The sequence below is a fragment of the Monodon monoceros genome, unplaced genomic scaffold (genome assembly GCF_005190385.1).
Source record: "Monodon monoceros isolate NGI ecotype Baffin Bay Population unplaced genomic scaffold, NGI_Narwhal_1 Super_Scaffold_22, whole genome shotgun sequence".
In the NCBI taxonomy this organism is placed as follows: domain Eukaryota; kingdom Metazoa; phylum Chordata; class Mammalia; order Artiodactyla; family Monodontidae; genus Monodon; species Monodon monoceros.
The window spans coordinates 1,970,246-1,985,994 of NW_021703779.1; the positions used below are offsets into that span (position 1 = coordinate 1,970,246).

Consider the following 15,749-nt stretch of genomic DNA (forward strand, 5'->3'; position numbering starts at 1 on the left):
CCCTTGCAGGCAAGAGCCATGCCCCCAAAGTAACCCTGACTCTTCCATCTATCACCAAAAACAAATCTTTCTTTGGACAATATTTTTTATCATTATTATCTCTAGAATCAGCTTAATATGGAACATACTGTTTAATAACCTGTATTCTCTGAATCTGATCCGATCTGATTAAAATTAGGAGTTGTGTACTTCAGTGGTCCTGGGTTCTCTTTGGTACCAACCCAAAACTTCCATTTGACTTCTGGCCATGGACAGTGCTGACAATTCCTCATGGCGTGCCTTGCCCTGTGCTGTTTACTTGGAGGGAGACAAAAGCCTAGGAGACATGGTGCTACCCTCAGAGAGCTTCTCGTCTAGGTAGAAAAACCAACAAGCCTTAAACTGGAACACTAGCTGACAGCGAGTGAGGCCGTGAAAAGCCTTGTCCTAGGGGAGCAAGCTAATGTTTTCTTGTTGTCAGCCCTCCTGGAGACCCTGTTTGGTACTGGCCTCCCCCAAGATGGCCAGATTAACCGCACTCCATAACGATGATTCCTTTGCTTTGTGGTCACTCGCATGCGGAAGGCTTGCTGTCTTGCTGTCTGCTATTGTGTCGTGTACGTCTGTGGGCTTTCCCATCTAGGATGTGGTCTCCCGCAGGCACGTGGAGGGCAGTCCTCAAGGGCTTGTTCCAAGATGGCTTTGATCAGGACGTGCGACCCCAGTTTTCTCTACAGGTCTCTGTAGTCCGTAAGACAGTGCCCACTCTGAGAGCAGTTAGTAAGCATACACTCATCACTATTTGCATTATAAAAACATTGCTGTGCAGTGTGGGTAGTTAGGAAGCTTGAATTTCTTTAAAAGATGGAATGGCCCTTAACCCACTTACTGGCATCCGAGGAACTGGTTGAACACAAAATATTCTGTATGGTTGCAAGCACATAATACGGCAGTCTCTTGAGCAGGTTCTCTATGCTCTATGGAAACAAAAGACATTCTTCAAAAACTGGAGACTCAATCAACAAACCACTGATCGATCACAGGGGAGAAGAGGAGTGACTAGTTTTATTGCACAGCTCTGGTCACTTTTCCTGAGGATTTTACTTTATCTATTTTCTTTTTTTTATTTTCCTGAGGATTTTAAATGAGAAAATGGCTAAAGCAGTGCCTCCTTACACATTATTGCACATCATCCATCATTTTGTCTAGTTGCCTATTAATAAATTTCACCTCTATCTAATTAAGTGAAAGTATAATATTTGTTGTAAATAGCTAAGCATTTTTTATGATAGACCAATATTCACAAAGATCATATTTTTCCTATAAGGAGGCTTCAAGATATTGTTTAGAGTTTTGGAGTTTGAAATACATAGTATCCTTGTGGAACTATGGAAACTCTCTTACTGGTGGGAGTATAAATTAGGAAAACTACTTGGAAAGCAGTTCATTGTTACCTCCTAAAAGCCTAGGATTACATGCACACTGACCTGGATGTGCAGCTTCTACATATATATCCTAGAACAGTGGTTCTCAGACTTTAGTGTGAACCAGAATCCCCTGGAGGGCTCAATGGGCCCCAACCCCAGAGTTCCTGATTCAGTAGGTCTGGGGTGGGACCATAGAATCCCCATCTCTAACGAGTTCCCAAGTAATACTGATGCTACTAGTGCTAGAACCACACTTTAAGAACTGCTGTCTCAGAGAGACTTTTGTACATAAGAAGACATGAACAAAAACATTGTTCCTAATAGTCCCAAGCTAGAAACAACTCAAATTTCCATCAACAGTTCAGTGGGAAAATTAACTGTGGTATATTCATTCAAGAAAACACTGAATAGCAATCACCTACAGCTACCTGCCTCAACAGGGTGTATTTTAGGAAGTGTTGATGAATGAAATAAATGAGGCAAGAAAGAATACCTATAGTATGATTCCATCTCTATGAATTTGATAAAAACAGAATTATATTCTTTATAAATGCATATATAGATGGTAAAACTATAAAGGAAAGCAGATAATTGACACTGCAAAAGTCAGTCCAGAGATTACCAGGGGTGACAGGAAGGGAGGCATACAGAGGACTCCTCGGGTACTAGCTGTAGTCTACATCTGAACTTGGCTGTTGGTTATGTGAGAGTTGACTTCTTCATTAATACTTACTCTGTACATTTATATTTATACACATCTACATATATCATACATCCTCTAGTTAAAAAAAAATTTTTTTTTTAATTGTTCTAGTGTATCTTAAAAGAAAATGTCTCCTGGCTTCCCTGGTGGCGCAGTGCTTGAGAGTCCGCCTGCCGATGCAGGTGACACGGGTTCGTGCCCCGGTCCGGGAAGATCCCACATGCCGCGGAGCGGCTGGGCGCGTGAGCCATGGCCGCCGAGCCTGCGCGTCCGGAGCCTGTGCTCTGCAACGGGAGAGGCCACAACAGTGAGAGGCCCGCTTACCGCAAAAAAAAAAAAAAGAAAACAAAAGAAAAGAAAATGTCTCCTATCCTACATGTATTCTGGTTCTTTGACAACTTGTTTGAAATTTAGGATCTGGCCACTGGTTATGAAAAATAAATCCCTTAAGCTTTTTTTTTCTTTCCAGTTTCTATTTTTTAATTAAAATTTTTTTAACATCTTTATTGGAGTATAATTGCTTCCCAATGGTGTGTTAGTTTCTGCTGTATAACAAAGTGAATCAGCTATACGTATACATATATCCCCATATCTCCTCCCTCTTGCGTCTCCCTCCCACCCTCCCTGTCCCACCATTCTAGGTGGTCACGAAGCACCGAGCTGATCTCCCTGTGCTATGCGGCTGCTTCCCACTAGCTGTCTATTTTACATTTGGTAGCATATATAAGTACATGCCACTCTCTCACTTTGTCCCAGCTTACCCTTCCCCCTCCCCGTGTCCTCAAGTCCATTATCTACGTCTGCATCTTTATTCCTGTCCTGGGTTCTTCACAACCTTTTTTTTTTTTTTAAGATTCCATTTATATGTGTTAGCATATGGTATTTGTTTTTCTCTTTCTGACTTACTTCACTCTGTATGACAGACTCTAGGTCCATCCACCTCATTACAAATAACTCAATTTCATTTCTTTTTATGGCTGAGAAATATTCCATTGTATATATGTGCCACATCTTCTTTATCCCTTCATCTGTCGATGAACACTTAGGTTGCTTCCATGTCCTGGCTGTTGTAAATAGTGCTGCAATGAACACTGGGGTGCATGTGTCTTTTTGAATTATGGTTTTCTCAGGGTATATGCCAGTAGTGGGAATGCTGAGTCATATGGTAATTCTATTTTTAGTTTTCTAAGGAACCTCCATAGTGGCTGTATCAATTTACATTCCCACCAACAGTACAAGAGGGTTCCCTTTTCTCCACACCCTCTCCAGCATTTAATTTTTGTAGATTTTTTGATGGTGGCCATTCTGACTGGTGTGAAGTGATGCCTCATTGTAGTTTTGATTTGCATTTCTCTAATGATGAGTGATGTTAGCATCCTTTCATGTGTTTGTGGGCAATCTGTATATCTTCTTTGGAGAAATGTCTATTTAGGTCTTCTGCCCATTTTGGGATTGGGTTGTTTGTTTTTTTTGATATTGAGCTGCATGAGCTGCTTGTAAATTTTGGAGATTAATCCTTTGTCAGGTGCTCCATTTGCAAATATTTTCTCCCATTCTGAGAGTTGTCTTTTCGTCTTGTTTATTGTTTCTTTTGCTGTGCAAAAGCTTTTAAGTTTCATTACGTCCCATTTGTCTATTTTTGTTTTTATTTCCATTACTCGAGGAGGTGGGTCAAAAAGGATCTTGCTGTTATTTATGTCATAGTGTTCTGCTTATGTTTTTCTCTAAGAGTTTGATAGTTAACATTTAGGTCTTTAATCCATTTTGAGTTTATTTTTGTGTATGGTGTTAGGGAGTGTTCTAATTTCATTCTTTTACATGTAGCTGTCCAGTTTTCCCAGCAACACTTATTGAAGAGGCTGTCTTTCCTCCATTGTATATTCTTGCCTCCTTTGTCAAAGATAAGGCGACCATATGTGTGTGGGTTTCTCTCTGGGCTTTCTTTCCTGTTCCATTGATCTCTATTTCTGTTTTTGTGCCAGTACCATACTGCCTTGATTACTGTAGCTTTGTAGTATAGTCTGAAGTCAAGGAGGCTGAGTCATCCAGCTGTTTTTCTTTCTCAAGATTGCTTTGGCTATTCGGGCTCTTTTGTGTTTCCATACAAATTGTGAAATTTTTTGTTCTAGTTCTGTGAAGAATGCCATTGGTAGTTTAATAGGGATTTCATTGAATCTGTAGATTGCTTTGGGTAGTATAGTCATTTTCACAATGTTGATTCTTTCAATCCAGGAACATGGTATATCTCTCCATCTGTTTGTATTAACTTTAATTTATTTCATCAGTGTCTTACAGTTTTCTGCATACAGGTCTTTTGTCTCCTTAAGTCGTTTTCTTCCTAGGTATTTTATTCTTTTTGTTGCAATGGTAAATGGGAGTGTTTCCTTAATTTCTCTTTCAGATTTTTCATCATAGTGTATAGGAATGAAAGAGATTTCTGTGCATTAATTTTGTATCCTGCTACTTTACCAAATTCATTGATGAGCTCTAGTAGTTTTCTGGTAGCATCTTTAGGATTTTCTATGTATAGTATCATGTCATCTGCAAACAGTGACAATTTTACTTCTTCTTTTCCAATGTGGATTCCTTTTATTTCTTTTTCTTCTCTGATTGCTGTGGCTAAAACTTCCAAAACTATGTTGAATAACAGTGGTGAGAGTGGGCAGCCTGTCTTGTTCCTGATCTTAGAGGAAATGGTTTCAGTTTTTCACCATTGAGAGCGATGTAGGGTTCGTCATATGTGGCCTTTATTATGCTGAGGTAAGTTCCCTCTGTGCCTACTTTCTGGAGGGTTTTTATCATAAATGGGTGTTGAATTTTGTCCAAAGCTTTTTCTGCATCTATTGACATGATCATATGGTTTTTCTTCTTCAATTTGTTAACATGCTGTATCACGTTGATTGATTTGCATATATTGAAGAATCCTTGCGTTCCTGGTATAAACCCCACTTGATCATGGTGTATGATCCTTTTAATGTGCTGTTGGATTCTGTTTGCTAGTATTTTGTTGAGGATTTTTGTATCTATGTTCATCAGTGATATTGGCCTGTGGTTTTCCTTCTTTGTGGCATCTTTGTGTGGTTTTGGTATCAGGGTGATGGTGGCCTTGTAGAATGAGTTTGGGAGTGTTGCTCCCTCTGCTATATTTTGGAAGAGTTTGAGAAGGATAGGTGTTAGCTCTTCTCTAAATGTTTGATACAATTTGCCTGTGAAGCCATCTGGTCCTGGGCTTTTGTTTGTTGGAAGATTTTTAATCACAGTCTCAATTTCTGTGCTTGTGATTGGTCTGTTTATATTTTCTATTTCTTCCTGGTTTAGTCTCGGAAGGTTGTGCTTTTCTAAGGATTTGTCCATTTCTTCCAGGTTGTCCATTTTATTGTCATAGAGTTGCTTGTAGTAATCCCTCATGATCCTTTGTATTTCTGCAGTGTCAGTTCTTACTCCTCCTTTTTCATTTCTAATTCTATTGATTTGAGTCTTCTCCCTTTTTTTCTTGATGAGTCTGGCTAATGGTTTATCAATTTTGTTTATCTTCTCAAAGAATCAGCTTTTAGTTTTATTGATCTTTGCTATTGTTTCCTTCATTTCTTTTTCATTTATTTCTGATCTGCTCTTTATGATTTCTTTCCTTCTGCTAACTCTGGGAGTTTTTTGTTCTTCTTCCTCTAATTGCTTTAGGTGTAAGGTTAGGTTGTTTATTTGAGATGTTTCTTGTTTCTTGAGGTGAGATTGTATTGCTATAAACTTCCCTCTTAGAACTACTTTTTCTTCAACCCATAGGTTTTGGGTCATCGTGTTTTCATTGTCATTTGTTTCTAGGTATTTTTTGATTTCCTCTTTGATTTCTTCAGTGATCTCTTGGTTATTTAGTAGTGTATTGTTTAGCTTTCATGTGTTTGTATTTTTTACAGATTTTTCCCTGTAATTGATATCTAGTCTCATAGCTTTGTGGTCGGAAAAGATACTTGATACTATTTCAATTTTCTTGAATTTACCAAGGCTTGATTTGTGACCCAAGATATGATCTATCCTGGAGAATGTTCCATGAGCACTTGAGAAGAAAGTGTATTCTGTTGTTTTGAGATGGAATGTCCCATAAATATCAATTAAGTTCATCTTGTTTAATGTATCATTTAAAGCTTGTGTTTCCTTATTTTCATTTTGGATGACCTGTCCATTGGTGAAAGTGGGGTGTTAAAGTCCCCTACTATGATTGTGTTACTGTCAATTTCCCCTTTTATGGCTGTTAGCATTTGCCTTATGTATTGAGGTGCTCCTACGTTGGGTGCATAAATATTTACAATTGTTATATCTTCTTCTTGGATTGATCCCTTGATCATTATGTGGTGTCCTTCTTTGTCTCTTGTAATAGTCTTTATTTTAAAGTCTATTTTGTCTATTATGAGAATTGCTACTGCAGCTTTCTTTTGATTTCCATTTGCATGGAATATCTTTTTCCATCCCCTCACTTTCAGTCTGTATGTGTTCCTAGGTCTGAAGTGGGTCTTGTATAGACAGCGTATATACGGGTCTTGTTTTTGTATCCATTCAGCCAGTCTATGTCTTTTGGTTGGAGCATTTAATCCATTTGCATTTAACGTAGTTATCAATATGTATGTTCCTATTACCATTTTCTTAATTGTTTGGGGTTTGTTATTGCAGGTCTTTTCCTTCTCTTGTGTTTCCTGCCTAGAGAAGTTCCTTTAGCATGTGTTGTAAAGCTGGTTTGGTGGTGCTGAATTCTCTTAGCTTTTGCTTCTCTGTAAAGGTTTTAATTTCTCCACCAAATCTGAATGCGATCCTTGCTGGGTAGAGTAGTCTTGGTTGTAGGTTTTTCCCTTTCATCACTTTAAATATGTCCTGCCATTCCCTTCTGGCTTGCAGAGTTTCTGCTGAAAGATCAACTGTTAACATTATGGGGATTCCCTTGTCATTATTTGTTGTTTTTCCCTTGCTGCTTGTAATATTTTTTCTTTCTATTTAGTTTCTGATAGTTTGATTAATATGTGTCTTGGCATGTTTCTCCTTGGATTTATCCTGTGTGCGACTCTCTGTGCTTCCTGGACTTGATTATTTCCTTTCCCATATTAGGGAAGTTTTCACCTATAATCTCTTCAAATATTTTCTCAGTCCCTTTCTTTTTCTCTTCTTCTTCTGGGGCCCCTATAATTTGAATGTTGGTATGTTTAATGTCGTCCCAGAGGTCTCTGAGACTGTCCTCAATTCTTTTCATTCTTTTTTCTTTATTCTGCTCTGTGGTAGTTATTTCCACTGTTTTATCTTCCAGGTCTCTTATACGTTCTTCTGCCTCAGTTATTCTGCTATTGATTCCTTCTAGAGAATTTTAAATTTCATTTATTGTGTTGTTCATCATTGTTTGTTTGCTCTTTAGTTCTTCTAGGTCCTTGTTAAATGTTTCTTGTATTTTCTCCATTCTATTTCCAAGATTTTGTATCATCTTTACAATCATTACTCTGAATTCTTTTTCAGGTAGACTGCCTATTTCCTCTTCATTTGTTTGGTCTGGTGGGTTTTTACCTTGCTCCTTCATCTGCTGTGTGTTTCTCTGTCTTCTCATTTTGCTTAACTTATTGTGTTTGGGGTCTCCTTTTCACAGGCTGCAGGTTCATAGTTCCTGTTGTTTTTGGTGTCTGCCCCACAGTGGCTAAGGCTGGTTCAGTGGGTTGTGTAGGCTTCCTGGTGGAGGGGAGTAGTGCCTGTTTTATGGTTTCTGGTGGGCAGGACTGTGTCCAGTGGTGTGTTTTGAGGTGTCTGTGACCTTATTATGATTTTAGGCAGCCTCTCTGCTAATGAGTGGGGTTGTGTTCCTGTCTTGCTAGTTGTTTGGTGTGGGGTGTCCAGCCCTGGAGCTTGCTGGTCGTTGAGTGGAGCTGGGTCTTAGTGTTGAGATGGAGATCTCTGGGAGAGCTTTCGCCATTTGATATTATGTGGAGCCGGGAGGTCTCCGGTGGCTGAGACCGGTCCTGAACTCGGCTCTCCCACCTCAGAGGCTCAGGCCTGACACCCGCCTGCAGCCCCAAGACCCTGTCAGCCACACGGCCAGGTACGTGGGGAGTTTCTTGCCTTTTGGGAAGCCTGAGGTCTTCTGCCAGCGTTCAGTCGGCGTTCTGTAGGAGTTGTTCCACATGTAGATGTATTTCTGATGTATTTGTGGGGAGGAAGCTGATCTCCACATCTTACTCCTCCACCGTCTTGATGGTCTCCCTCACCGCACTTAAGCTTTAATATATGGTTTAGTTATTCTTCTGTGTCAACTAAATATTAAAATGAAGGAATGATAGAATTTTTTGAAGAAATATGATCTTGTTATAGTCAAATATATTTGTTTATATGAACTAGTGATGAACAAAGTATTACAAAGTAAAATACCTGTCAGTCCTATCTGAAGAACAGATTAGAATCTTGTGCAGTTAGTATGTTTAATGTCTGTCTGTATGTAACAAGCCATGTAAGGCCCTATGGTGAGATCATCGTTTAGACACTGAAGATAAGAACATACACATGGTGTAAGAGATTGACGGCTCTTTGCCACATCACAACTGATTTACATAATTTTCATCTATACAAATCTCACGACTGCAAGAGTGAAGACTCTTATGAACGATTTCCATTTCATGGGAGGAGAATCACGTTAAAAATATTGCTTTGCTTTTTGAAAGGAAGGAGGGATTGAGTGTGCCTGTTGGTTATGTTGTGATGTCTTTTGCCTCCAAGAATTCAGAGAGGAGGCGTTGGGAACATCTGCAGCCCCATGAGGATCCCAGGAACCCTCATTTCTGTTGAAGAATGCTTAGTCTGTCTTTTCCTGATAATCAGAGTCTTGCCTTTAAGTTTTATCGGGCTGAATCTCTTTCTTTACTACACTTTTAAGTATATCTTATGAAAAAAGACAATTCTTCATCCCCCATTTACACATAAGTTTCCTTGCAGCATGGGCTGCATTTCTCCTGATTGGTAGCGGTGTGGGTTCCCGATTTGCGCTTCCCACACATTAAGTTGACAGCTGCGTTATTCCAAAACACATCCTTGCAATGATGGCTGCCAATATTTTATGATGATATCCTAGGAATTCATTTGCAGCTGGTTACTGATATGAGGGGTATCTATATTATTTGGTGAGTTAACCAGTTAAGTACATTTGTTGCAAGTGCAAGATGCTAAGAGGATAAATGCCTTACTTATTCTAGTAAAAAATTAGAAACAACCCAAATGTCCATCAGTGGGGGGGGATGGTTAATTAAATTATGGTATAGGCATATTATGGAATACTATGAAACCCCCCAAAAGAAAGTAGATCTGAATTTATGGAATGTGTCAGGCTCCCCATTAAACACTTTATATGCATTGTTTTATTTAATTCTCGCAACAACTCCACGAAATTCCCATTTTACAGATGAGGACCCTGAGACTTGTGCCAAGTCACGTAATGAGTAAATGGTGCAGCAATAATTAGGTTTGAGTTCTGTGGACCCCGAATTCATTTCCTTATCCAGTTACACTCTGCTAGCTCATGAATATCAAAGCCGTATGTATTGTTGGCGCTCCCCTCTCATGGAGATTTTATTCGAGATAACATTGGTTTGCGTGAACATGAAGAATAGGAAGAGACTCATGTAAGAGAAAAAGCAAACATATCTGAGTGTCAAAACTAAATGACTTCTGAAGGAGGTAAGTTTCCTGTACTTCCCATGATTGAAACACAATTTAAGGGCATACACCAAGATTCTGGTTGTGTGTGCAATCCGAGTCAAGGATTTTCATGTATTTTCAGGGCCATTACTCTGTTTAAAATGCCAAATTCTGAGTAAAGTGAGAAGTCATGCTTTTGCTCAGATGTAGTTATTCATAATGTAAAATGTCAGTTATATGCTTGTTTTTACAACTTTTCATTCTTTTAATATTTACAGATGGACAAAAGCGAAAGAAATCTTTGAGAAAGAAACTGGATTCACTAGGGAAGGAGAAAAACAAAGACAGAGGTAAAGGACAGAATGAACTAAAGCAAGTGCATCTCCCGTGGAGCCTAATGGTTGAATTTGGTGGGGTTTTTGAATTGCCCTGATTTATGTGGTTCAGCTCTATTATGTAAACTGGATTTCTACGATGGAATGTCATTGAAGGCTGTTGGAGTGGCCCTGTACTGAACTGATGAGTTCAACTGGTTTGAGCAAAAAGTGATTTCTGCCAAGTTTATGGTTCCAATTATGATGCTAGCCAATCAGCAATGCATAAGGAAAACCAGGTTGAGCAGCCGTGGATAGCATCTCTAACGCTAACCAGCTGTCTGGCAAATCCAGATAGTTAGGCAGGGCTAGTTGAATGAGAAGGAGTTTGGATTCCCCCACCATGACTACTGGAAAGAAACAGTCTCACCCTCGTGGCTACTGAAGATGGGACATTCTCAGCAATGTGATGTTAGATCACAGCACGCTTATTTTTTTGCCCTGTGTACAGTTTTGGGAATTGTTGACTCTCTTCATACTGTCCCCTTCTATATCTATTTAGGAAACCGAGAGTTTAGCCACTCTTTCAGAGGTATTTGTGGTCATTTTTAACTAATATTCATTGAGCCTGCATAATGGACACCTGGGCCTCATTAACCCAGTACATCTTTCTGTGGCTTGTTTCTATGGTTTCATATGAAATGACTGCTGAATGGTGTGGTCATACGAATGTATTTCCATTTTATATGACATAGGGAATGAGTGTAGAGTCAGGAAAGCCATATATCTCACCTTGGAGTTCTTTTATCTAATGATCGAATTTCTGCTTGAAAAGTAATGAAAGGCAATGAAACTGAAGGTATAAAAATAAATGCTTTGTGATAAGTATTAGACAAGACCGAGACACACCGTTGATCCGAGATTCTACACCCATATCTTGAACTGTGCCTAAAGGGTCATGACATCTGGTTCTTGGACTAAAAAGAGATTAAAGAATTCTAAAGAATGGAAAGCCAATGTTTTACTTCCCTTAGAGCATGATTTCTCAACCTTGGGACTATTGACATTTTAGACTGGATAATTACTTTTCGTGGAGGCTGTCCTGTACATTGTCTGAGATATTTAATAGCATCCCTGGTCTCTACCACTAGATGCCAGTAGCACCACCCCCAACCAAAATATCTCCAGACATTTCAAATGTTGACCTCAAACTGAAGAAAAGGACATGAAAATGGCAGTGATCCCTACCCCTGACTACATAGCAGAATAATTTTTGAAACCTTTAAACATTCCAGTGCCCAGACCCCCACCCCAGAAAATCTGATCCCGTTGGTCTGCAGGGGTGCTGAGCATGAGTAATGTTATAAACTACTAGTGTGCACCTTCTAAGAAGCGAACTCTGGTCCATACTAACCAGTATACTCCCCAGGGCACCTTCTACCACAGGAGAGTCTACTGCTGGCATAATGAATGCAAAAGACATTAACTCTTGTCCAGATACCTATCCTTGTCTGATAAATTGTATTGTATTCAATTGGTTCGTGTGTTCTTACCCTTATTTTTTAAAGGAACGTTAGTAGCCAGCGTAGCTTTATTAAATTAGAGTTTTTACTCATTCTGTTCCTGCCATGGACCATCTTTATCTCGTGAGATTAGAGGATTCGTGACAATTCTCAGTGTTTATAGAGTTATTAAAGGGATCGTTCAGACTGATGTTAGCAATGTGTTATCTTTAAAGTTGTTTGTTCTAGGATGAAGATAATGGTACTAGGATCTGAACACTCACGATGTAGACTTGAGGTGATTCTTCAGAAGTGCCCATTCCGGCTAAACTAAGCACAGTGAACATTTTTTGCAGATGTTTGAATTCCCTCAACAGAGGGAGATGTATGTGTGCTCGCTTATGTAAGAAGACAGCAGGAACTGAGGGTAGGGCAGGAAGGGCCAGGGGAAGTAATCAACCACTATGCACTGGACTATTATACATTTTAGACCAAATCATATTTATGTATTGTATAGGCTCAGTGAAAACTTGGCAGTGTTCTATAGGGTTGCACAGGGGTGCTGGCTGGGAAAAGGAAGGCAGGTCCTGGTGGTTCCAAAGAAAAAACACATCACCTATCCAACTAAGGAGAAGAATACCAGGATTTATGGCAAAAGAGGTTTTTTTAAAATATAGCGATGATAGTTAAAAAGGTGATGTCCTAGGCTTAAGTGAAGCTTAATTACATGGCATCTTTTCTGAACATAAAGTCCTGTGTGTGTCCACGCATCCATTACATGGATGTCTTGGGAACCGGGGTGTGATGAGGCAATGTGCAGGTCTCGCATGGTTGTGATCATTTCACATTGTTCTCTTCCGTTTGAATATTAGCATTGGGGTTCATGACAGCTGCACATGTGAAAAATGACAATCATTTGAATCCAAGAGTAAAAGAAGGAAAACAGGAAATTCTAGATGACTTCTTGGGTTAGGTCATCTAAAAATAAATAGGAGCAGCTTTTTAGAATCGAATCGCTCTCCCAATAAAGCGATTCATTAAGTGTTTGATATGCTGCTATATTAATTGATTCAATCAGAATGAATCATGTCCTGTGTTTTATTTAATTGCCTTAACATAATATACAGCAGATCATGTGACACTTCTGTGTCCCTCCTGCCACTTAAGCAGTGCCCATATGACTTTTGATTTCCATACAGAAAGTAATTCAGGATTGATGCTGGTTCAGAAAACATATTTTCATACAGAATAGTTCCAAGGTTCTTCATTTCTCTTAGTTAAATTACTTGGCATCCAAAAAGTATTTTTTAAACTTTCAGAACTTCAGAAAATTCCTTTCTCGTGTCAAAAAGAATCACTCTTGGGGAAAGGTTTTAAAATGGCTACTTTGTGCCAATTATTGTGGTTCCTAATCAGAGCACAAGGGAAATAGGTTTTACTGTGGCCTAAGTCTGAGAGCTAGGTCCCCTGTCTACAGGATATTTTCAGATGATGAAATGTTTATCAACATAAACTCTGGTGATGGTTCAGGTCTAGCACCTTTCTTTGTGCCGAAATTATATCATGCCGTGTTTTATTGTTCCTCACTGTCTAAATGGGTTAATATACGTGAGCTGTGAAGTAGCACTACGTAGGAATAGTTGATACAACTTTATTTTGTGCCATGTTAAATAACAGTAGAAACATCAAGTATCAATTATCACTCTTTAGAAATTCTCAAAGAAAATGTATTGAGTGCTGTTACCGGAGATGAGAGAAACAGGGGGGGTGTGATTCCAGGGAGGAATAGGAGGGGCCACCTCGCACAGGACTGGGTGGGCCGCAGCACAACTTCCGGTCTGCATGCTAAGAACACTGAGACGCCATCGAAGTGAATTAAGGATGGGGTGGCTTAATGGTGTCTTTAAATGGATTGCCACACTGCAGTGTAAAACATGAACTTGGGGTGGGAGGGTGAGACCACGGTGGAGGAAGGAAGCCTGATTCCAGGGGCCAAATCACTTCTGCTGAGGGTAGGTCCAGGATGGGACCGAGGGAGTTGGTGAAAAAGGTCGCTTGCAGGAAAAAGTAAGAGGAGAGGAGAAAGTCAAGGAGATGTGAGGACAGAGAATCAGATGGGTCATTTGGGTAGACATCCACGTCTCCCGGGATGATGTTAGACGGGGGTTCTGACGGTGATGATAGAAGATAGCGATGAGCATGGGGGCAGGGGCAGCTTGCAGTGGCACCAGGTTTCTGCCACACAGCAGGAGGGAGAGGATCTGGAAGCTGAAGCACAGCTGAGCGACCAGCACACCACCTCCTGGCCCTGAGGGTCATGGGGAGGGAGCAGAGACAGTCTCTACCAATGAGGACAGCAGGGGATGCAGTCTCCTTAGTAAACACATACTATAGATTAGAACACGATACACACAGTCCCTGGGCCCAGAACACTGAGTCTTGGGTAATATTTTTATGGTTTGAAAAACCCATTATCAAATTTATTAGCTGCTATCAACACAGAGTCTGTAGGTTCCCTTCTCCTCCCCAACAGAAGAGCTTTGAACCCACAGATAAGCATGTGTGCCCAACACTTTATTTACACAGAAAGGAGGGTTTTGCTCAACAGCCTTGGGCTGAGTCCTCAGTTTCACAATACCCATATTTTGAGAAGCAATCACATTCAAGGAACCCTGCCTAGAATTTTCCAGGACCTAGACACTGTGACACAAGTTTAGAGCATAGAGAGATCTGTCTCCTTTCTGAAGCTTGTGAGAGAGTTCTCTGGAGAAAGCAATGGGAAACTAAAGAGACTAGATCAAAACACTACCACTGAAAGAATAAATAAACTCAGCCAGGAAAGAAAGCCTATTAGAGAAAAGCAGGAATAAGAAAAGAAATAAAAGAGTCATTTGGGGAGAATGACTTCATGTATTCCATCTGTTTAATTTCTATTCAGTTATTCCAATTTACAAGTAGAGCGGCAGACTTCTAGATATTAAAAATGACAGATACCAAAGGAAACCATCTTGCTTCTTTTTTCCAAGGATATTAGAGATCTCTAGCCGAGTCTGGTTGGTTTCCTTTATGTGGAAAAAATGTCTAGGAGAGGAATCAATAGTCCTCATGTCACATTAAATCCCTGCTATGAGTATGCCTACTTGAGCAGACACAGGTCACTTGATACATTTATCAGTGTCCTTTCTGCTATCATTACCCACCAACAGTTTTTATATATTCCAAGTAGCTATCAGCCTTGCCATACGCATGTTCCTAGATTTGCCCCAAGCTTTTTGAAGGAAGACTATTTGATTATTCCCATAGACAAGATAGCACTGATTTACACAATAAACCCTGAGGTGTCCCCTTTGGTTTCTAATTTTGCTAGTAGTGGAAATGACCTTTTATCAGTAGTGAGTATTGGATCTTGCTACACTGTCCGCATTGATCCCTCAAAACAAATGCCTGAATTGTTTTTTGCATTAACGTATGCCGACTAGTTAACAAACTTATAGAGGATGATAAGCATCCTCTGAAAAATCCCGAAATGCTGAAGTTTTGATTTTTCACTTCAAAATGAATTGCATGTTTTGATAGAACAAGAGGCTCAGGCTTTTCAAGTGCCATTTCTTTTTTCTTTTTTTTTTTTTGTGGTACGCAGGCCTCTCACTGTCGTGGCCTCTCCCGTCGCGGAGCACAGGCTCCGGACACGCAGGCTCAGCGGCCATGGCTCACGGGCCCAGCCGCTCCGCGGCATGTGGGATCTTCCCGGACCGGGGCACGAACCCGCGTCCCCTGCATCGGCAGGCGGACTCTCAACCACTGCGCCACCAGGGAAGCCCTCAAGTGCCATTTCTGCTTTTAATGCAGACTTGACTATTAGCCCAGGGATGTTCAAAATGTTGCCGTGGATCAAAGAGGAAAACCTTTTAGAGCCTCTTTCCACCTGATTTAATGTTAGCATTTTCAACCTTAGAATTGTTTTCCCTTGCTCATTCTGGTTTTATTCATAAGGGTTATAAAAACAAGGGAGAGGCTAGACTCCAGTTTTCTGCTGCTAGGAGATGTAATTTTTAGTCTCAAAGAAATAATGCATTTAATATAATTATTAATGCTTTTCAGCATGAATTTAAAATATTACGAATAAAATGCGTGGCCCTAAGGATCAGTGTGCTTACAATGTACGTGTATACAA

At 40.0% G+C, this 15,749-nt stretch overlaps 1 protein-coding gene across 5 annotated transcripts in view; it reads left to right on the top strand.

Annotated features, from left to right (window-relative positions):
* ARHGAP6 (Rho GTPase activating protein 6) overlaps nucleotides 1–15,749 on the top strand; it is a 489,643-nt gene that overhangs the window by 423,401 nt on the left and 50,493 nt on the right. For all 5 annotated transcript variants that reach the window (XM_029240473.1, XM_029240475.1, XM_029240474.1 and 2 more), the window contains one exon: nucleotides 10,038–10,109. In XM_029240473.1, coding sequence (XP_029096306.1) covers nucleotides 10,038–10,109 — 72 coding nt within the window. The remainder of the gene's footprint in view (nucleotides 1–10,037; nucleotides 10,110–15,749) is intronic.